This window comes from Hyaena hyaena, unplaced genomic scaffold (assembly GCF_003009895.1).
Source record: "Hyaena hyaena isolate Hyena2069 unplaced genomic scaffold, ASM300989v1 scaffold_514, whole genome shotgun sequence".
Classification (NCBI taxonomy): Eukaryota; Metazoa; Chordata; class Mammalia; order Carnivora; family Hyaenidae; genus Hyaena; species Hyaena hyaena.
Window position 1 is genome coordinate 1,052,297 of NW_024081146.1, and position 20,930 is coordinate 1,073,226.

At 58.1% G+C, this 20,930-nt stretch overlaps 1 protein-coding gene across 2 annotated transcripts in view; it reads right to left on the reverse strand.

The window, feature by feature from the left end:
• Positions 1 to 19,335, reverse strand: part of CLIP2 (CAP-Gly domain containing linker protein 2) — a 63,847-nt gene extending 44,512 nt beyond the window's left edge. Inside the window, exons 1-3 of one of the 2 annotated variants that reach the window (XM_039255208.1) lie at positions 19,098 to 19,335; positions 8,805 to 8,904; positions 1,465 to 1,661 (exon numbers count right to left, since the gene is read on the reverse strand). In XM_039255208.1, coding sequence (XP_039111139.1) covers positions 1,465 to 1,594 — 130 coding nt within the window. In that variant the 5' untranslated portion in view covers positions 1,595 to 1,661; positions 8,805 to 8,904; positions 19,098 to 19,335. The remainder of the gene's footprint in view (positions 1 to 1,464; positions 1,662 to 8,804; positions 8,905 to 19,097) is intronic. The other variant, XM_039255209.1, reaches the window with a different exon arrangement.
• Positions 19,336 to 20,930: the final 1,595 nt, after the last annotated feature.

Here is a 20,930-nt window from a genome sequence, read left to right on the forward strand (position 1 = left end):
TGTTGGGCTTTGTTGACAGCTAGCTCAGAGCCTGGAGCCTCCTTCAGATTCTGTATCTCCTTCTCTCTCTGACCCTCCCCTACTCACGCTGTCTCTCTCTCTCTCTCTCTCTCTCTCTCTCTCTCACAAATAACTTTAAAAAAAAATTGTGCCATTTCTACAGATTAAATGGAATAATTTTTTTTAAGTGAAAAATGAGAAACAATTATCCCCAGCCGCAGAGACTGGGATAAGAACATGTTTCCAATCATTTTTTATCCCATTCTTTTCGATTTAAAACTTTCCAAAGGCATCCCATTGTTATTACAACAGAAGTGAAATGACTTGGACCCCAAGCTGTCCCCACCCTGGCCCACGCTCTCCCACCAGCACACTGTCACTGGCCATGTGCCAGCCACACTCTCTTTTTTTCCCTCCCTTATACTTGCCATGCTTTCTTCTGCCACTGGGCCTTTGCACGAGCTGTTCCCCCTGCCTGAAATACCCTCCCCTCATCACCTAGTAAACTGTCACCCTCCGGACCTCAGCTCACATGTCCCCCTCCTCGGGGCTGACCTCCGGGAGCTGGGCAGGCCCCAGTTCTAGGATTTCATGATCCTCAGCCTCCCCCTGCCAGACCGGCAGCCCCGAGGGCTGGGCCCACATCCGGGTTTGCCCAGAATGAGCGCTCTGATGGTTAAGACCGTGTCAACAAAGCAGGCCTTTGATTTATATCTGTTGAATGGACAGCATACTCTACAGCCGTTAAACATGACATTGGAAAAATCCACTTAAAAAAAAAAAAGCAGATTTTCAAACTGCATGTGCAGCAAGACTGAAGACAGGTAAGAAAAGGAGGCCGTAAACCGAGGCACCAGTTGCCTGTAGCGGGTGAGATTACCAGCAATTTAAACTCTGCAGCAAACTTCCTAAACATTCCACCGTGGCCCCCCTCACTTTCACCTTCACAAGCAGAGAGCTCCTCTGCCCATCGGAGCCGGTGCCCCCAGCCTCCAGCCTCCAGGCCTCCAGACCCAGCCCTCACACCTGCCCACCGGCAGGAAGACAAGGGGTCAGGCACGGAAAGGTCGAAGGGCATGGTTCTGGGTGGCAGACGAGAAGGCTGGCGGAAGATGGGGCCGGCTCACCAGGACAATCTCCGGCCCCGGAAGAGAATCGGTGGGGGCGGGGAAGGCCAGCAGAAGCTGAGTGACCTTGGGCGTGGTGCTACTTGGACCTCAGTTTTCTCATCTCCAAGCAGAGCCACCAGGAGTCCCCGCCTCCCCAGTGTGGGGAGCTCAAGAAGGAACAAGGCATGTAAAGCACACAGGGGTGCCTGGTGCTACTTAATCATGAAAAGGATTGCAGTCAGACAGAAAGAAGGACTTCCGAGAACGGCTCGCCCCTGGCTGGTCGCTGGGCAGCTCTTCCGGAAGAAGCACTGCCCACCCCCAGGCCCTCACCCACCAGCCCCGCCCTGCGCACCTTCCTTGGAGCCGGTGGCCGCCGTCGCCGCTGCGGCTGACACGGAGGCCGCCCCGGTGGACGTGCGGCCCACGGGGCTCGAGTGCTTCCCGCCGCGGCCGGGGGGCTTCAGGCCGCTGGGCTTCTGCATGGTGGGGCCGCTTGGCGTGTGGACGGGGGTTCGTGCGGGTCACGTCCTCTCAGTCATCATCATTCACCTGCAGGCAGACAAGAGGGCTCAAATCACGATGTCGCCACTTGTCAGGGCATGTAGACGGTGACGAGGCAGGATTCCCACACCCCCACCCCAGGGGCAGGGACTGCCACGCCCCTTTCTCCTGCACTGGGAAACATGAGACCCTGAGCAGCGGCAGGCCCTGGGCCCAACAGGCGACGCTGTCGCCTGACGTGTGTCCTGGCCCGCTGGACTCCGAGGTCGGGCGTGCTCTCTGCTCACCGCCTGGGCCCAGGAGGCAAAAGTCAGGTTTGGCCGGGGAGGGTCTGCAGCAATAGCCGTATCAGCCCCTGCAGCTTTCCACCAGGACCACGCAGGCCGGCACAGCCACCAAATGAGTGTGGCCCTCACAGAGCACAGGCTGGGACGGACTCTGGCACACACGACCAATCGGGGGGTGGGGGGTCACTCTCCAATGGCCCCCAGACCCTCCAGGACCAGCCAACGATTCGCATCCCTCCTGATGCTGGCTGGACAGGGTGAGGCCTCATTCAGTCACTGTTCCCCCCTCCAATCACCGGGCAGCCCCCGAGCCCATGCCCACGCTCCCAGCCCCTGCCCACTCCATGCCAGAGGCGGGGTCTCAGGCACACGATGCCTACACCTGCCCCGGCCCCCCACCTGGACGGACTTACCAGCCCCTCTGCCCGCCCTCCACCACCGCAGCCCCTGCCTTTCCAAGTAAGCAGGGGGGGAGGCACGCAGGGGCTGTAGTGTTGGACAAAGGTGCCTCCTGACACAGGAAAGCCTCATCTCCAAGGCCATCAGATGCCCGCAAGATGGGGCTGGCTGGCTGCGGGGGACTGGAGGGAAGCGGACAAGACAGGCCCGCCGTCCCCTGGCCTCCACCTCCCCCTTACTGTGCACGCGCCCTCTCCTGTCCCAGGTGCTCTCCTGCACCAGGGGCCAGGCCCTGTCCTGCCCCAGAGCTGCAGGCCCCCATCTGCAGAGCACATTGTCCCCTAGGGAGACACAACACGGAGCACTGCCAGATGGCTCAAGGACTCTGGGCAAAAGCATCACCCCTGGGGACCCTGGGAAAAGGGACATGAGTGTCCCCTGGCTGCTTAGCTCTGATGCAGTAGGAGATGCCGCCAGTGCAGCCAGACCCTTACCCTACCCCTGGTCCCAGAATGTCACTCCCTTTCAGAGAACCCTTTCCTCCACTCTTGACCCCTAAGACTTCCAGAGGCTGTCCCGCCGCACACCCGGGAAGCTGACACATGTCCCAGGCCTGGCCAGAGCCCCCCCGTTAGTTAAGGAAAGAACATATGACTTAGAGAGCACCAGAGCCTGGACCCTGGCTGCTGGTACCTTTAGAAGAGGTTCTTTCCTTTCTCTGGGGCTGCCTGGGTGTGGGGGGACGCCAGGAACAGCAGGGCCACCCCAGTTACCGCAAGGGGGGAGCCCGCCAGGGAATGACGCCAACACGGAGAAAGCAGAGCCGAGCGGCTGGGTTGGGAGGGCCTGGATCCAGCGGAGCCTGAAGCCGGTCACCTGAGCTCTGCCCTCATACCAGCCAACAAACCCTCAGGCGCGTGCATCCTTTTCTCCGTTCGCCTAAACCTACTTGAGGGACGTTGTTGCTTGCAACCAAGAGAAGTTTTGACTGATAAGGAAGCCCCCATGGGGCTCACTCACCGTAGGAGTCTGCCAAGCCTCCTCAGAACCGCTCTCAGGTCGGCAAAGCTGACCTGGGTCAGCACAGCCGTGGGAAAGCAGGGCTGCCAGCCCTCACGCTCACAGCAGAGACAAAGATGCTCCCCTCCCCCAGGCACACGGTGGTGACGCCCACCTACACGCCCAGGTGAGCCAACAGGAGACAACGGCCGCCAGCATCCGCCTGGTCCCGGGGCCGCCAAACCAAACAGGCCAGTCCTCCGATGGGAGACTCTGACACCCCAGGAGTCCCGGGGCCCAGGAGGCACTGGGTCAGCTAGAGCATGAGGCTCCTCCTCTCTCCCTGAACCTGACCCTCTAAAAAGCGTGCTCCCCTGGAGAATGGCCTGCAGATGTCACTCTCCGCTAGGCTAGGTTAGGCTGTGTGTACCACCACCCCCCCCTCCCCCGCACCGCCCCCAGCAACCCACGGAGCAGCAGGGGCCAGTGAGCATGCTCTCTATTACCCAGCCCCCCTCCGCCACCCTGTGGGTGTCTAACTGGCCTCAGGTTCTAGCAGTCTAGCAGGGGATCCTCTGACCCAGGAAATCCTGACACAGGGCCCCGTAGTGAGGCAGCGGAGCCCGCTTGCTGGGATGAAAACAAGATGGAAGGAGCCCCCTCTGCATGCACGCGGTCCCCTTCTCTAAAACTCTCCCAGAGAGAATGTTACAAATTATACATCTATTAAGACACTTACATCTGTTTCCTTTTTTTTTTTTTTGTTTATCCATTTTGAGAGAGAGAGAGAGACAGAGAGAGGGAAAATGAACAGGGGAAGGACAGAAAGAGAGGGGGACAGAGGATCTGAAGCTGGCTCTGTGCTGACAGCAGAGAGCCCGAAGCAGGGATCGAACTCACGAACCCGGAGATCATGACCTGAGCCCGAAGTTAGATGCTCAACTGACTGAGCCAGCCAGGCGTCCCCGACTTAGGTTAAAAAAAAACAACAACAACTTATATTCAGAACACGTGAAGAACCCCTGTCACATGCTCATCAAAAGACAAAAACCTCGTGGAAAATGAACAAAAGATTTCAACACCCAGAGAGCCCGGCTGGCACAGTCAGTAGAGTGTGCATCTCTTGATCCGGGGATTATGGGTTCAAGCCCCATGTTGGGTATAGAGATTACTTAAAAATTAAGTAAACTTAAAAAAAAAAAGTTAAATTTGTATCTACCACATGACCTGACTGCCCAAGAGAAATAAAAACACATATTCATATAAAAATTTGTAAAACAAAAACAAAAACAACCATGTTTAGGGGCGCCTGGGTGGCTCAGTCGGTTAAGCATCTGACTTCGGCTCAGGTCATGATCTCACAGTTCGTGGGTTCGAGCCCCGCATCGGGGTCTGTGCTGACAGCTAGCTCAGAGCCTGGAGCCCATTTCAGATTCTGTGTCTCCCCCTCTCTCTGACCCTCCCTTGCTCATGCTGTCTCTCTCTCTCTTCTCTCTCTCAAAACTAAATAAAACACTTTTTAAAAATCTGTCATCAAATCATACATTTAAAACGACTTTTATGGTATGTAAGTTAAAGTGTACGGTATGCAAGTTAAATCTTAACTTCTAAAAGTTATATAAAAATTAACATCCTTGAAAGAGCTCCAGTAGAAGTTAGTGCCCTCCTCATCTCTTCCCTCCAGCACTATGGTCCTCCCTCACTCACTTCACGTTGGCCACTCCTGGATCACCCCAAGCACACTGCAGCCTCAGGGCCTTTGCACATGTGATCTCCTCTGCCTCAACTATCCAGGTTCGTAGCTCAAGTCCTTCGAGCATCTGCTCCATTGTCACCGTCTGAGATTACAATCCCTACCCAGTCCTCCCCATCTCCAGCCCCCTTTGTTTTTCACTACTGCTCAAGGAACGGGGTAGCGTCTGTTCTGTTTACCGTGGTATCCTTAGCCCCTGACAAGGGTGCCTGGTGAATACAGGTGCTCAACAGATCAGTGTTGAGCGAATGAGTAACAATGGCTCATGGGGGTGACAGGCCTAGGAGGCCCCCTCCCCCACCTCCTCAGCACGTAGGACCGAGTGGCTTGTCTGATGCTGTGGTTTTTGCCCGTCTGACCTGCCCACTGGCCAGTATGCACTTTGAGGCAAAGCCCAGGCATGAAGATGGTGTCCCTGGCACCTGTCACTGATGACCCTGCATTCCTTCACCACCCACCTGACACCTTCCCACCTCCCAAACCCCACTCTGACTTCTCCCAGCTGCCTCGCTTCCCCTGCACCTAGCCCAACGCCGCCTCCTCCATGAAGCCTCCCGGAACGCTTGGCTCATGGAGACCTCAGGCCGGCACGCTGAGCCCAGGAGAGACGGTACTGTCCTATCTTTGTCTTGCCTCCCGGGAGCCCACGAGCACCCTCAGGCAGGGCCGCACCTTCTCTGAGAACCTAGGCCTGGCACCAGGCCTGGCCTGGAGCCCGCGATCCAGAAGCTCCATGTGCACACACACCTGCCAGTGCCCAGAGGACCAAGGCCTCCGAGGGCACAACCCCCCAGGCCAGTCCTCCCGGGTGCATAAATGTGCACGCCAGGCCCTGTAGGAATGTGGCCTCGTTCATCCCCCCGCAAGCCCTGAGGAGCCAGGAGCCATCTCACAGGAGCAGCTCAGAGAAGTGCAGGCACTCACCCAAAGTCACTCACTGCTCAGCGGCGCTGCCGGCACCAGAGCCAGGGCTGGCCCTCCTCGGCCTCCCAAGGCCTGGACTAACGTTTGTGAGACCCCCGGCCTCACTGCCTCGCTGACCAAGGAGACCAGAGGAGGAGCTATCTGCATTCACTCGGTCCCCCACAGCCGACCGGGGAGGACAGGCCGGCAGCCACCCCCACCCCAGGGTCTCCAGAGCCGGTGAAGGGGAGAGGGGAGGAGAGAAGACACAGTGAACAGGAAGAAGGGGAGGAGCCTGGGGCCAATCACCCCTTTGTGACTCAGCCCTCCTCATGGGATAGAGGAAGGAAGGGCTTTCTTGGGAAAAGCTGGGACCTGGTGATAAATTGGCCTCCGGCCACACTGTGGGGGGTGGGGCAGGCCTAGGAGACAGGAGGGAACAGACTTAAGGCAATATGGGTCCAAATCCCAACCCACCACACATGGCGGTGGGTCCTTGGCCTGGCGGGAGGCTGTGGCATCACCCATAAGAGGGGGTAAAGGTACTGCTGCTGCCCCATGGGGAGCACAGAGGAGCGAGTCCAAACACGCACCCTACAGGGGTCACTCGGTGCCTGGCACAGAGGAGCCGCCGGAAGAGGGCAGCTGCCACCACGACCGCTCTCTATTGCGACCTCGGGAGGCCCAGGGTGCACCCGTCGCCTCCCCCAGGGACTCAGCGCCCAGACAAGACGGGCACGGGAGGGGCGGGGGAGGCCAGGCGGCATTCAGACCAACAGGCCCCCTTTGTGCCGCCCTCAGTTGCCATTTACCGGAGACAAACCCGGGCTGCGTTTCAGGGTTTCCATTTCAGCTGCCCGGGGGCGGCGGGCGGCAGTCTCAGTGGGAACGAGGCCCGAGAACTTTCCGCCAATCAGAGGCCCAGGGTGTGGCCCCGACGGAACGGGGCAAGGTGCCAAATAGGGCAGTGGAAAGCCCGTGCCCAGGGCGCTGGCATCGCCCAGAGGGTGCGAGAGGCCGGCACCGGGAATCCGGCCCCGGAGACCCGGCCGCCACTCACACCCGGGACCTACCCGCCGAGACAGGGCTGCAGGCTTCAGGCCCGGGCCGCCCGCCCCCGCTCTCCATGCCTCCTTCTCCTCCCGCCTCAGCCGTCAGCAGCCTGGGTGCCCACGCTCCCGTCTCCTCCCCTGACCCTGTGACCCAAGTGCCGGGCAAGGTGGCACCCACAGATGAACCTCGTGTGGCCCCTCCCCACTCACCACAAGCCCCAAGGCGGAGGCCGCAGCAGCACCCCAGGGGAGGAGAGGGAGCACAGCAGAGCGTCCAGGCAAGGAACCCTCAAGGCCATGTTCTGCAGCCCAGACCAAACAGCTGAATTTACCGGCCAAAATGTGTGTTTGTGTGGTGGGGGGGAGAGTGGGCTAGTCCAGAGACGGGGAGGGACACGGCGGGGGGTGTCTCCCAGCCACTCACAGGCACGAGCCTGAGCAGATGAGGGTCCGCAGAGGATGTCAAGAAGTGTGACACAGCAGATGTGCACGGGGCAAAACCGCTGGGGAGCGTCTGAGGGGGCCGCCGTGAGGAATGAGGGAGGGGCCAGGGCCCTGGGGGCTTCGGGGATAGACAAGGGACAGGACAACGATGCAGCCTGAGGCGCACAGAGGCGGGGGCTGGAGGGGATGGAGAGGGGAGAGGTGCTCAGCGGTATTTGGTGGCAAACAATGTGGGTGCAGGGGGAGCACCAGCAGGGGGGGAACCTCTCAACACTGGGAGGGACCTGGGAGGAGGTGGGGGCTGGTGTGAGGTCCCCGAGGGACACCGGGCGGAGGCGGCAAGAGGCAGTGATGGGGCCCATGGGAGAGTCTGTGGGGACGGCCAAGGCCGGGGAGAATCACGGGCTGGGAGCATCACCCACAGTACGCGGCACGAAGGAGGAGGATCTCTCCCGCTTTCGAGGAGTGAAGCCACCGGATGGCCGCTGGGCCTCCCAGCCAGCAGGGAACTGCAAGTCCAAGCCACAAGGAGATCCCGTTTCCCGCCCCATCAGATGGGCAAAAAATCAAAAAGCCAGGTGATACCGAGAGCTGGCGAGGCCGTGCAGCAGGGGCCGGCGGGCACGGAGCCCAAACCTGGATACAAGTGCTCCTCACGGTGCTCCACGCAGCGGCGGTGGCGGGGGGGGGGGGGGGGGGGGGGGGGGGGGGGGGGGGGGGGGGTTTTGGGTGGGAAGAGGGCCGGGCGGGGGTAACTGGGGGCTTTATTTCTGTTTATAAGATTTGTTTCTTGAGTCCTGCAGACTGTACGTGGGCGTCTGTCATATTCTGTCTGGTCTTTTTTTTTTTTTTTGAGTGCCTAAAATATTTCAGTCATTTTTTAAATAAAAGGATTTTTTTCAAGATAGACATGGGGAGGGGGAAAGCAAAGAGTTCCTTCCCCTCCGCATATGCACCCGCCCTGAAGAACAGGGAGGCAAGCTCCAGACACAGACGACCCCACAGCTGGGGAAGGGACCCGCCCGAGCCTCACCGCAGAGCTGGGGCTGCAGCCCAGGCTCCACCAGCCCACGTGGCTCCAGGAGAGGCAGGCTGAAGCTGGGATGATGGCAGGGAGGCAGAGGGAGGGGCAGGGGACAGCCCCCAGGGGCCCCAGGTGACCCCAGGCGCCAGGCTGGGAGACAAGAGGGGCAAGTGAGCCCAGAAGACGGCGTTTCCGGACTCACCATCCTCACCTGACAGCCTCTAAGCTTAGGGCTGTAGATCCCGGGTTGTGAAGGCAGCACCTTCCCCATCCTGCCCACGGCCCGGGGTGGCTGCAGAGCCCTGGGAAGGACTAGCCTGTCAGACCTACCTGAGCTGGACACACTGGAGCGTGGCCATCTTCCCTCAGGCTTGGAGGCGGTCCAGACGGTATCCTCAGCAGAGCAGAGGGGATCAGGGCTGTGTCAGGTCTGGGAAGGGGAAGGGACATCAGGGTCAATATACTTCCTGGCCTTACACACACACACACACACACACACACACACACACACACACACACACACACACACAACCAGGGACGACCATGGCCCCAGAGCCCGCTCCTGGCCATGGCCACACACAGCCGCTGGGCCAGGATGCTGGGCAAGCATCAGCCTGTCTCTTGCCGTCCCTGACCCACCTTTATTCCCATTTCACAGAATGAGAAACTAAGGCCCAGACTGATGGTCACAGAGCAAGTGAACAGGACGTTGAGACTCAAGTGTCCGAGTGACAGAAAATTTGTGCTGGGCAGAGGGGTCCCTGAGCCCAGGACTCAGAGGCCGAGGGAGGGCAGGGGCCTGCTGAGGTCAGCAGAAGGGGGAGGAAACCACGCGAGCGTCCTGCCCCACTCTCTTTTCGCTGCAACTACATCCAACACACGTAGGCCAGGAAACACCCCGACACCCAGGCTCTGCTCCCTAACCCAGCCAGCCAGGCCTCCCCCACAGGGTCAGAATCTGCACAAGAACTAAAAAAATAACCCCTGAGCCAAGGAGGGTCTTTACAAGGGGTGCTGGGTCCCCTTAACCACGTGGGGAAAAACAAATCATGATCCCACCTGCGGTGCCTACAATGCCCTCCCCCCCGCCCCCCATTCTCATGTCCCACCCGGAACGTGTTAACGATGTGAGCTCACACGGGGCAAAGGGGAACTGAGGTTGTGGACGGAATGAAGGATGCTGGTCAGCTGACCTCCAGATGGGAAGATCATTCTGGATTATCCAGGCGGGCCCAATGTGATCACAAGCATCCTTGCTATTGCAAGAGGGAAGCAGGAGGGACAGAATTACAGGGATGGCAGGGTGCCAACGACTCAGGGTGACACTGGTGGCTTTGAAGACAGAGGAAGGGCCACCAGCGAAGACTGTGGGCAGCCTCTAGGAGCTGGAGAAGGGCGAGTCACAGATCCTTCCCCGAGGCTCTAGAAGGAGCACGGCCCTGCGGGCACCCTGATTTTAGCCTGGAGAGATTCACTTCAGACGTCCGGCCTCCAGAAATGTAGAATACTACATCTCTGTGCTGTTTGAGGGCCGCTGTGCTCATGCTCATTCGGCAGGGCAGCAAAAGGAAACGAATACGTTTACTTCATACATAAAAATCAATCAAAGATGGACAGCAGATCTAACTGTGAAAAGCAAAACAATGGTTTTTAAGAGACATGAATCTTACGACAGTGAGGTATCCAAAGATTTAAGCAGGACGCAAGAAGTGCCAGAAAACAGGGAAAGGATGGATAAACTGGGCCAGATTAAGAGCTTTTGGGGGCACCTGGGTGGCTCAGTCAGTCAAGTGTCCAACTCTTGATTTCAGCTCAGGTCACGATCTCATGGTCCGTGTGATCAAGCCCCATGTCAGGCTCTGTGCTGACAGCTCGGAGCCTGGAGCCTGCTTCAGATTCTGTGTATCCCTCTCTCTCTGACCCTTCCATGCTCATGCTCTGTCTCTATCTCTCTCTCTCAAAAATAAATAAACATTAAAAAATTGTTTTTAAATAAAAGGCCAGCAAACAAATGGAAAGGCATTCGCCCTTGGTGCTCATCTGGCTAATGCCGTATTCACCAGAACAGTGAAGCAGACACACCAGGTGTGGGTGAGGCTGAGGAACATCTACACACTCCACACTGCTGAGATAAGTGTCCACTCATAAGCGATTTGGAAACCAGTTTGGCCTCACCTACTAAACCTGAACGTGACCCAGACCCTGAGCCATGCCCCCAACAGGAATGGGGACAGACCTGCCCCAGAGACAGACTGTGCCTGATGCTCCTAAACTGAAAGGAAGCCAAATATCCAACCCCCGTCAGAATGAGTTGGGCTTTCCTCATGCAATGGAAGAAAATACAGCAATGAAAATGAACGAACTACAGGGGCACCTGGGTGGCTTAGTCGGTTAAGCATCCAACTTCGGCTCAGGTCATAATCTCACGGTTCGTGGGTCCGAGCCCCATATCGGGCTCTGTGCTGACAGCTCAGAGCCTGGAGCCTGCTTCAGATTCTGTGTCTCCCTCTCTCTCTGACCCTCCCCTGCTCATGCTCTCTCTCAGAAATAAATTTTAAGAAATTAAAAAAATTAAAATAAAATAAAATAAAATAAAATGAAGTTCAGGGGCACCTGGGTGGCTCTGTCAGTTGGGCGTCTGACTCTTGACTTTGGCTCAGGTCATGATCAGGGTTGTGGAATTGAGCCGCACAGCAGGTTTATGCTGAAAATGGAGCCCACTGGAATTGTCTCTCTCCTCAACCTCTCTCTGCCACTCCCTGATTGTGTGCATGCCCACACACTCTCTCAAGATAAACTTTAAAAATTTTTCTTTAATGTTTATTTATTTTTGAGAGAGACAGAGAAACAGGGCATGAATGGGGGAAGAGCAGAGAGAAAGGGAGATAGAAAATCTGAAACAGGCTCCAGGCTCTGAGCTGGCTGTCAGCACAGAACCTGACACAGGGCTCGAACCCACGAACTGTGAGATCACGACCTGAGCCAAAGTTAGATACTTAACTGACTAAGCCACCCGGGCACCCCAAAATAAATAAACTTTAAAAAAATATACATAAACAAACAAATAAATAAAAATGAAGTTAGTAGACAACCATTATTGATAGTATCAAAAATCAGGGGGCGCTCTTGGGTGGCTCAGCTAAGCATCTGGTTCTTGATTTCAGTTCAGGTCACGATCTCACTCGGTCGTGAGATCGAGCCCCACATCGGGCTCTGCGCTGACAGAGTGAAGCCTGCTTGGGATTCTCTCTCTCCCTCTCTCTCTCTCTCTGCCCCTCCCCCACTAGCACTCTCTCTCAAAAATAAATAAACATTAAAAAAAAAAGAACCCAGGGAAGGGGTCCCCCTTGGGTCAGGGGCACTGACTGGAAGGACAGCAGGAGGGGTCTGAGAAGCCAGCAGGCTGTTGTCCTGATCTGCACTGTTATGCAGGGATTTCTGTTTCAGAAAATTCAACAAGTCTGCTTACGTCACGCACACTTTTCTGTATCAACACTGTGTTTCAATAAAAAGGCTTAAAAAATTGTTTTAATTACCTGGGCTGGGGGTGGGTGGCCTCAGGGGTGGTCCCAGCCCCTCTGGGTCCTTCCCCCCTATCAGATAGCCCCAGGTGGGGGTGCCTAACCACGGGGACCTACCCGAGCGTCCGTCTCCCCATGGCTCTGTGAGGCTCCTGCGGGCAGGCCCAAGGCCCATGAACTTCAAGCACCCAGTGCTGAGTTCAGGTTCAGTGCTGTGGTCACTGAATAACCTTCCCAAACAACAACCTTCTTCCCTAAACAAATCAGCACCCCGGCATCCTCTCTGGAGCCGTTCCCTGCAGGCAAGGGGCAGGGAGGAGGCTGAGCCCACTGAGGTCTTGGCCTGTGAGGACCAGATGCAAACTAGGGCCCACGTGGTAGCCTGGAGAAGACATGAACCAGCCTTCCGACCATGCGCACTATCTAAGCCTCTGAAGGGCAAAGGGCAACCCGGGGCTGCTGGTGGGTGACGGGATGGGATGGGTGGAGGAGGGGCAGAGCCTGGTGGCCCCAGAGGTGAGGTCAGTCAGTAAGAAGCCCTCACAGTCAGTATCTTAGTGCTTCCAGAAAGGCAACCACTACCCCCAGCCACCAAATGCTGCCTGAATGCCACCGATGCCCACCCACACCCACACCCACTCTACCACATCCCCGGGCCTTTGCAAACGCTGTTCCCTCTGCCTAGAATGCTCTTCCTCTCATCAGCTGGCAAGCTCCCTCACCTCTGGCTGACAGCAGCTTTAAAAGGGCAGACTCTTCGCAGCGCTTGTTCCTCGCTGAGCGCTCGGTACCTAGGACAGCGCCCAGCGCGTGCAGCAGCTCCAAATGTTTAATGAGCACACAAACGAATGGCAATGCCCTCCTCTGCCACCTTCCTCGAACCCACATCCAGTCGGAGGTCCATGATGCCTTGTTCACACACCATGGCCGCACTCACTAGCTGGCTCGAAGAGATCTCTGGAAGGGCATCTGGCACAGAGTGGATGCTAACCACACGTGGGTCCAATGAACAAAGAGGCGGGCGGTGAGCCCCCCATGACTGGAGGAGATCAAGCAGAGACCAAGGCCTGTTCTCAGGGCAGGTTTTGCTCTAGCTGGCACAGCTGCCCTGAGAGGCTCTCACGAACGCACAGGGCTACTATTACTGTCAATAACAACACTAACCAACTGTGCTGGACAGCGCCCCCCCCCCCGGGGCCGGACGGGTGACCCCACATCCACAACACTCTCTGTCACAGAAAGAGCTTGCTTCTCCACTGCACTGGCCTCAGAGCCTGCGTGGTTGTACTCGGTGGAGGGGGCTCAGGTGGGATGAGCCCCCATCTTCTGCTGAGCTGTTCTAGCCTCAGGAGCCACAGACCTACAATCTGTTCTGCTCCAGACACCAGCCCAAGTGCTTTATAAACACCAGCTCACTTAACCTTTGCAACAGCCCTGTTATGAACTCCATCCACTTTACTAGTGGGGAAACTGAGGCTTGGAGTGGTCAATCATTTGCCTAGGGTGACACAACTGACCAACAGTACACGTGGAATTCAAACTTGGGCCTCCTGGCCATGGAGCTGGAGCTTTTTTTTTTTTTTTTTTTTTTGGTAACATTTATTCATTTTTTTGAGAGACAGAGACAGAGCATGAGCGGGGAAGGGGCAGAGAGAGGGAGACACAGAATCCGAAGCAGGTTCCAGGCTCTGAGCTGTCAGCACAGAGCCCGACACGGGGCTCAAACCCACGAACCGTGAGATCATGACCTGAGCCGAAGTTGGATGCTCAACCGAATGAGCCACCCAGGCACCCCCCAGAGCCCAAGTTCTTAGCCCCTCTTCTTGACTTCCTTTCCTGACTTCCTCAGAGCCAAGACCAACTCTCCTCCTGATGCCCAGGTTGGGGGGACTGGGCGGAGGTTTAAACAAGAGGACAGGAGGGCCTGGATGCCAAGGCCATGGTCTGCAGCCTCTCTGCCCGCCAGCCCAGGCCTTGCCAGCCCCCAGCCTCGTTTCTTGGGACCCCTGCCCACCAGCACCTTTGTTCCAGCTTCCTTGTCTGCGCTGGCAGCTCAGAGCCTGAAGCCTGCTTCAGATTCTGCATCTCCCTCTCTCTCTCTGCCCTTCTCCCTACCCCCTGTCAAAAATAAATAAACATTTTTTTAAAAATTAAAAAAGAAAGGAAGAAAGATCAGAAGGCAGCCACTCTCACCCTCTACCTTCTGGACAAGGGACCACGCCCAGGACCACACTACACTGGCCGCCACTCTCATGGCATTGCAGTAGGACCTTTGGGCATTAGTGGTATATACAGCAGGGCTCAGAGAGGCCAGGTGACTCCAAACCGATCAGGCTGCTCAAAGTTCAGAGTCAAATTACCTGCCACAGAAGGTGCACCAGCCCCCTCCAGCTTCCTTTGAGTCTTGCTACCCTGGCTTTGCTCTTGCTCAACTTTCTCAGGTCATTTTCATCTTGTTAAGGTGCATTCACCTTTGAAAATCACCTGCAGCCCTTTCTGGAATCAGACAAAGGACATGCAAGTCTCTCTTGCTTGCTCTCTCTCTCTCTCTCTCTCTCTCTCTCTCCCCCCTCCTCTGCTCGGAGCTCCTGCTACCGGGCACAACAGAAACTGAAGTGTGAGCTGCGTTGGCGAACCAACAAATCTGTGCAAGGAACAGTCCACAGCAGTAAAGGGAACAGCCTGAGCAGAATCAGGATACAAGGCAGAGAAACATCCACAGGTACCAAATGTCGGCCCCTCCCTCATGGTAGGGTCTGGCTTCCCATGAGACTTGGAAGAGAGGTGGCTCTAGGCTGAGAATTCCAGGCTGGAAAAACACGGGCTGCTTGTGAGCCTGAAATTCCACCCTCTCGTGGCTAAGAGGCCACAGGTGCAGAGCGGGAGTGCTCTTGGGCAGACAGTGTCAAAGGCAAGATACCAGATGCACCGAGAGCCGCCCAAGGAAGACGGAAGCATTAAGGTTTCAGGCCCCAAATTTATGTCTTGTTGATAAAAACCACCTGATGTGCTCTGCTTTCTATTCATTTTTTTAAATGTTTATTGTTTTAAGAGAGAGAGACAGAGCACAAGCAGGGGAAGGGCAGAGAGAGAGGGAGACACAGAATCCAAAACAGGCTCCAGGCTCTGAGCTGTCAGCACACAGCCCAACCAGGGGCTTGAACCCACAGACCGTGAGATTGTAACCTGAGCCAAAGTCAGATGCTTAACCAAGTAAGCCACCCAGGCACCCTATCAGCTTTCTATTCAAAAGGGACACATCTCATTGTCATTTTCACGCACGTCCTCTGAAAACGTGAGTTTTGTATTAGTGTTTCTGTGTGGGGACCCTGGCAGCCCCGGGGTGGGGGGGGGAGGGTGGGACAGGGTGGGCAGTGCAGTGGCCCAGGTCTCCAGGTTCTGAAGGGAGGAGCCTCATCTGCTCCTGAGCTGGGCTGAGGGGGCATAGTTCATGGTCCCGGCCATCCCCCACCCTCATTCCCCACGCCGCCCAGACTGGGGCAGTCCAGCTACTCCCAAGAAATGCCGCTGCCTAGTGGTGGAGATGGCAGGTAAATGGCTCTGGGTCTGCCTCTCCCATCGGATCCGGAGCTTTCTGGAGCTAGCAATGCCTCACTCGCCCGTCCACCCCCAGCACACACCACGTGCGCATCACCCACCGGCTGACGCTGTAGCCGATGCCCGGCACTGTTTCCCAGCCCCTAGGCCCCAGGGATCACATGGCCCACCGCCCACCCGAGCCGGGCCAGTCGGTCTCTCGAGCACCCCAAGACTGAGGGGAGCGCCCTCAGGAGGTCCTGCCGCCTCAAGCTGAAGCCACCATTCAGGGCAGCCACACAGGCAACCCAGAGAAAGACAGCCTCCAAAGGGAGGAGGAGGGACAGGTGCACCAAGGGAGGCGGAGAAAATGAGCCCGCTAAGTCCAGGGCGAGGGGGGGGGGGGGGGGGGGGGGGCCCTCTGCCAGCAGCCCAGGTCCTGGGGGAGACGGGCGGCCTGCAACTGTTTGCTACAGAAGTTTCCTTTCCCTCCTAACTCTCCTTTCACTTAACCTAATTGACCTAATTGGAAAAGCTTCCTGTCCCCTGTAAGAAAATAATCGCAAAGGCGCGGGTCGGGGGCCTCCCCACCTTCCTGCTCACCAAGCTGTGCCCACCACTCACAGCTTATGAAGGCTGGGACGTGTCTGGGAAAGGCCAGCGTGGGCGGGTGGGGAGAGCCTCACAGAGAAGCCAAGGCTTGGCCAGCTGGGTGGGGTGGGCCCCAGGAGTCAGACTGTGCCTGGACTTTGTACTTGGGCGACTGGGGTGGGGTCTGAGGAGGGCACGGCCCAAACCAGGCTTTAGTGAAACGCACATGGGAGTGTGTCTCCCGGGCACCCGGTAGGTGCTTAATGCACAGAAGGACAACACGGAAACCTCTCTGCGCCCTGATGGCCGCGTCTGCAAAACGCAGGCAGCGTCGCGAAGATACCCACAACGAACACGTGCATTTAGAGAGCTCACAGACAGTGCCTGCACAGAGTAAGCAATTGGCATGTGCCGTTTTCTTAAAACCTACACAAAAGATGATGTCCCTCTGGCCAAGAACCACCAAGCAGGTGGTATGGTCTGAACGTCTGTGTCTTCCCCTCCCAAATTCATATGTTGAAACCTAAGCCCCAATGCGAGGGTGTCTGAAGGCCAGGCCTGGGAGGTGACAGGGTCAGGTGGGAGGAGCCTCCAGAACGAGACCAGTGCCCTCATTAAAGGCAACCCAGACAGCTTCCTAGCCCCAAGTCTGCAACCCGGAAGAGGGCCTCCTCCGGAACAAGCTGGCACCCTGATCTTGGACTTCCAGGCTCCAGAGCCGTGAGAAATTGATTTCTGCTGGGTATAAGCCACCCTGTCTGTGGTATTTTGTTACAGCCACTCAGACGAGGCCGGCAAGGAATGAGCACGGTGAGGAACGCCGCTCCCTCCTGAGCACAGAAGCAGAGGTGAGCAGAAAGGGCATCGGGAGGGCAGGGTCAACCTGCAGGGTGGCAGGGCCAGGGAGGGGACGCCAGAAGGGAACTGTCCCCCAGGTCAAAGACCAGAACAGAGGGGGCGGTGCTGGGAGAAGGCTGCAGTGAGAGGCTAACGGGCACAGTGCCCCAGGGTGGACACACAGCTGGGGGAGGGTATGAGCCACATGAGTGTGGACAGAGGCTGTACTGGGCCCAGCAGCAATGACAACTGGTCACCCGCCCTGTCCCAGTGCACACGCTTCACACACATCCAACCATCTGATTCTCACAACAACCCTAAAAGGTAGACCCCGTAAGCGCCCTCGTTTTATAGATAGGGAAACTGAGGCAGAGAGGTGTAGCAACTTGTCTGTGGTCACATGGCTAGGAAGGAACAGGGCTGGAATCTACATTCAGGCTGTCAAGTGCCAGCATCCAGCCTCTTAACCACCAAATCAGACAGCAGATCCTGTAGGGAGATTGGTACCTCTGTGGGCAGATCTCCCCACTTGGGAGTTTGAGCTCTGGGTGCAGAATTCCAGAGAGCACCCTGCCAGCCTGCCGGGTGCTCCTAGAAGCTGAGGCTCTTCCCAGGCTCCCTCTGCAAGGTCGCCTGCCTTTGAAGCTCCACTCCATCCCTGGGTCAGGCACTGCAAATGCTCACAGCCCCTGGAGGAAGGTGCCTGGGCCCCCTGCCCCTCTGTGCAAAAGTCGGAGGGACAGAACAATCCCTTCCCTCAATCACCTATATCCTTTGCTGCTCCTCCTTCCCAACAGCCACTGGACCTCCTTTTTGGACTCCAAGCACTTACCCCCACTACTTCCCCTGCCTGAAGCCCCCGTGTGGCATTCTGGCAGCAAACTTATGCCAGGTGCCCCATCAAGCTTCCTGCTCCACCCCATCCTCCAGGAGTCCCTCCAATGTTGCAGCCACCCCACCAAGGCGCTCATCAAGCAAGCCACCAAGTGTTGCAAGGCTGTGCTCCCTGGGGGCAGCGAGGTGCCCCTTCTGTGTACCTGCCAGCCCCTGGCAGTGCTGGACCAGGTGACAACAGCCGGATGAATGAAGGGCTCATTGTTTACGTTACAACTGGTGGGGAGTCTTGCCACACATGGTGTTCCCGGCACTCTCCTCCTTCTCTGCCAGCAGCCCTAGGCCGGTGCTACCGCCACTAACCTCCCGGTGGCATCTTACAGGGGTGAGGACATCGCCCCCCCCCCCCCTGCAGAAGCAGGGTATCAAAGGTTCAGAATGCGCTACTGGATGTGTGACTCCCCCCACCCCAAGATGCCTCCTCTGTCCATCCTTCCCAGGGTGGGGCCAGGGCCTGCGTGGCAGTGCCCAGTGGGCACCCGCCCCGCCCAGGCCCCGCCTGAAGGGCCCAAGCGGGCGCGCCCTGGAGGCCCAGCAAAGCAGCTCGGTGGCGATGGCCCCTCCCTGTGGGGAGAGCAGAAAATCTGCTGCCTCACCAGCTACCAGCGCCAGCCTGGGGGGGCACCCCTGCGGGAAGCCGCCCTGCCCCAGTCTCCCTCTTATCCCCTCCACCATGCACTTCAACCAAGTTTTGCAAAGGGAAACGGCCGAGCGACCCCAGCCGGCGGGGCGAGGGCTCCGTGTTCTCCTAGACCCCGCAGTCTGGAGAAGGGAGCTGTATGGCCGCGCCCACCAGGCTGTGCCCCCCTTCCCCCCCCACCCACCGCCTGGGAGCTCAGAGAGCCCTGCGGCGCGTGCAACCGCCCAGCGCTGCCCTTGAGAGCCCGTACGGGCGCCCCCCCCCAACACACCCCAGCAGATGTGCCGAACCCCCGTCTGCGGATGCGCGAGCCTACGGTGCCGGAGATGCCTTCACCGAGGGGACTCGCCGCCCGGGAAGCCCCCAGCTACGCCAGCAGCGCCCCCTCGCCTGCGGGCGACGGGAAGTTGGGGGTGCGCGGGGAGCAGGTCCCGCTCACGCCCACCCACCCGCCCCCGGCCCGCCGGCCTCTCCCACGCCGCGACAATGCCTGCGGGCGGCCGCCCCGCCGCAGCCCAGGCCGGGCCCCGCCGCCTCCCGCATCCCTCTCTCCTTTGTTGCCCGGCGAGCCCCCTCCGCCGAGGGCCCTCCGGCTGCTCCTACCTGCGCCCCTCCGGCTGCGGGCTGCGCGGCGGGCGTCCCGGAGCCCGGTCTCCTCCGCTCCCGGCCCGGGCGCCGCGGGGGGAGAGATGCAGCGGCCCCTCCCCGCGCGCCGCTGCCCACCGGCCGCAGCCCCTCCCGGCGCCGGGGCTCCGAGATCGCGCTCCGGGCCCGGGCCACGCTCCGCGGCCGCAGCCGCGTCCGGGCGGCGGCGGCGGCGGGAAGGCGGGCGGCGCGCACCGAGCAGCCCCGGCCGCCGCCTGCGCGCCCCGCGGCCGAGCCGAGCCGAGCCGAGCCGAGCGGGAGCGGAGCGAGCGGCCCGGCTCCGGGAGGGAACAAAAGGGGCCGGCGCTGGGGCGGGCGCGGGAGGGCGGGGCCTGGCGCGGCGGGGGTCGGGCGCGCGTTCACGTGGTCTCGCGTTTCTCTGGCCGCCGCGCCGCGCCGCAAGCGGGCGGGCGGGCGGAAAACGCTGCAGCGTACCTTGTCCTCTGCCCGCGGCAGTCAGTCAGTCGTGGGGCATCTGGGGTGCCCCCGCTCCCGCCTCGGTGGTGGTCACCTATTGGCGCTGAAATCGTGTTAATGAAAGAGCACCCTTCAGCCTTGCTCTGCTCACAAGGATGTCCCAGACCACTGGGAGAGATGCAAACTCGAGATGGGGGGGGGGGGGAATGGGGAGTTTCCCCGAAGGCTTCACAGAGGAGGTGACATTTGGACTGGACAGGAACTGATGAGGAGGAGATGGTGTCGCCGGTAGAGCCCAGCTGGGAACTCCAGGTCTTACTGAGCTGTCCTGAGGCCGAGGCAGGTGGGGGGAACCAGCGCCAGTGTCTCAGTGACACACTCCCAACATGTGATGGGAAAAAGTGGTACCCAAGACCCAGATGAATATTGCACCCTCCTCCCAGGAGTAAGGCCTGTCTCCTGGGGTATTAGAGGAGTTGACACAGCTTCCAGCACCCCACCCCACCCTGGGGTGGGGAGGGAGAGGTTACATGCCAGACCAGGAGCAAGAAATAACAGAATCCCAACACCCATAGGTGCCTGTACTGTGACTCTCTACGCCACCTTCCCCGGCCTTGATAAGCTAACCTCTGAGCAATTGCCCTTAGTTCTACGAGTAGTGCCTTTGTCCCCTTCTCTACTGGACAAATCATCCCTCCGTTTCAAAGCCCAGCTCAAATTCACCTCCATTTCCCTTGAGCATGAGAATGTGGGTGTGTTGAGGAAGGCTGTGGTCTGCACAGAGACACTGACTCCAAGGACAGGCAGGCACCGGACATTCTCATTCATACCCCCTAGGGCACCCTGTGCCTGGCTGAGGGTAGACACTCAGTGATACTCGAATGAATGAACTGGCTTAGTTACCACCACCAACCCTCCCTGCTTTGGTATCCATCATCTTTGAGAAATGAGTTAACCTCTTAAGAGCCTTTTTTTAAAAATAATGTTTATTTATTTATTTTGAGAAAGACAGAGTGCACATTTGGGAGCAGAGAAGAGACAGAGACAGAGGGAGAGAGAGAATCTCAAGCAGGCTCCACGCTGTCGGCACAGAGCCCAGTGTGGGACTTGAACTCACAAACTACGAATCCATGACCTGAGCCGAAATCAAGAGTCTGATACTCAAGCCACTGAGCCACCCGGGCGCCCCAAGACCAGAAGTTCTTAAGCTTTTAAGGGCACACATGCCTTTGAAACTTTGAACCCTGTAGAGGATCTCCCAGAAACGTGAAATATGCTCATGCACGTACACGTGTGCACGCACGCAAACATATTCTTGCACACACATGTACGCACAGAGTTTTGCAGACAGTTCAGGCAATTCACAGACCCCCT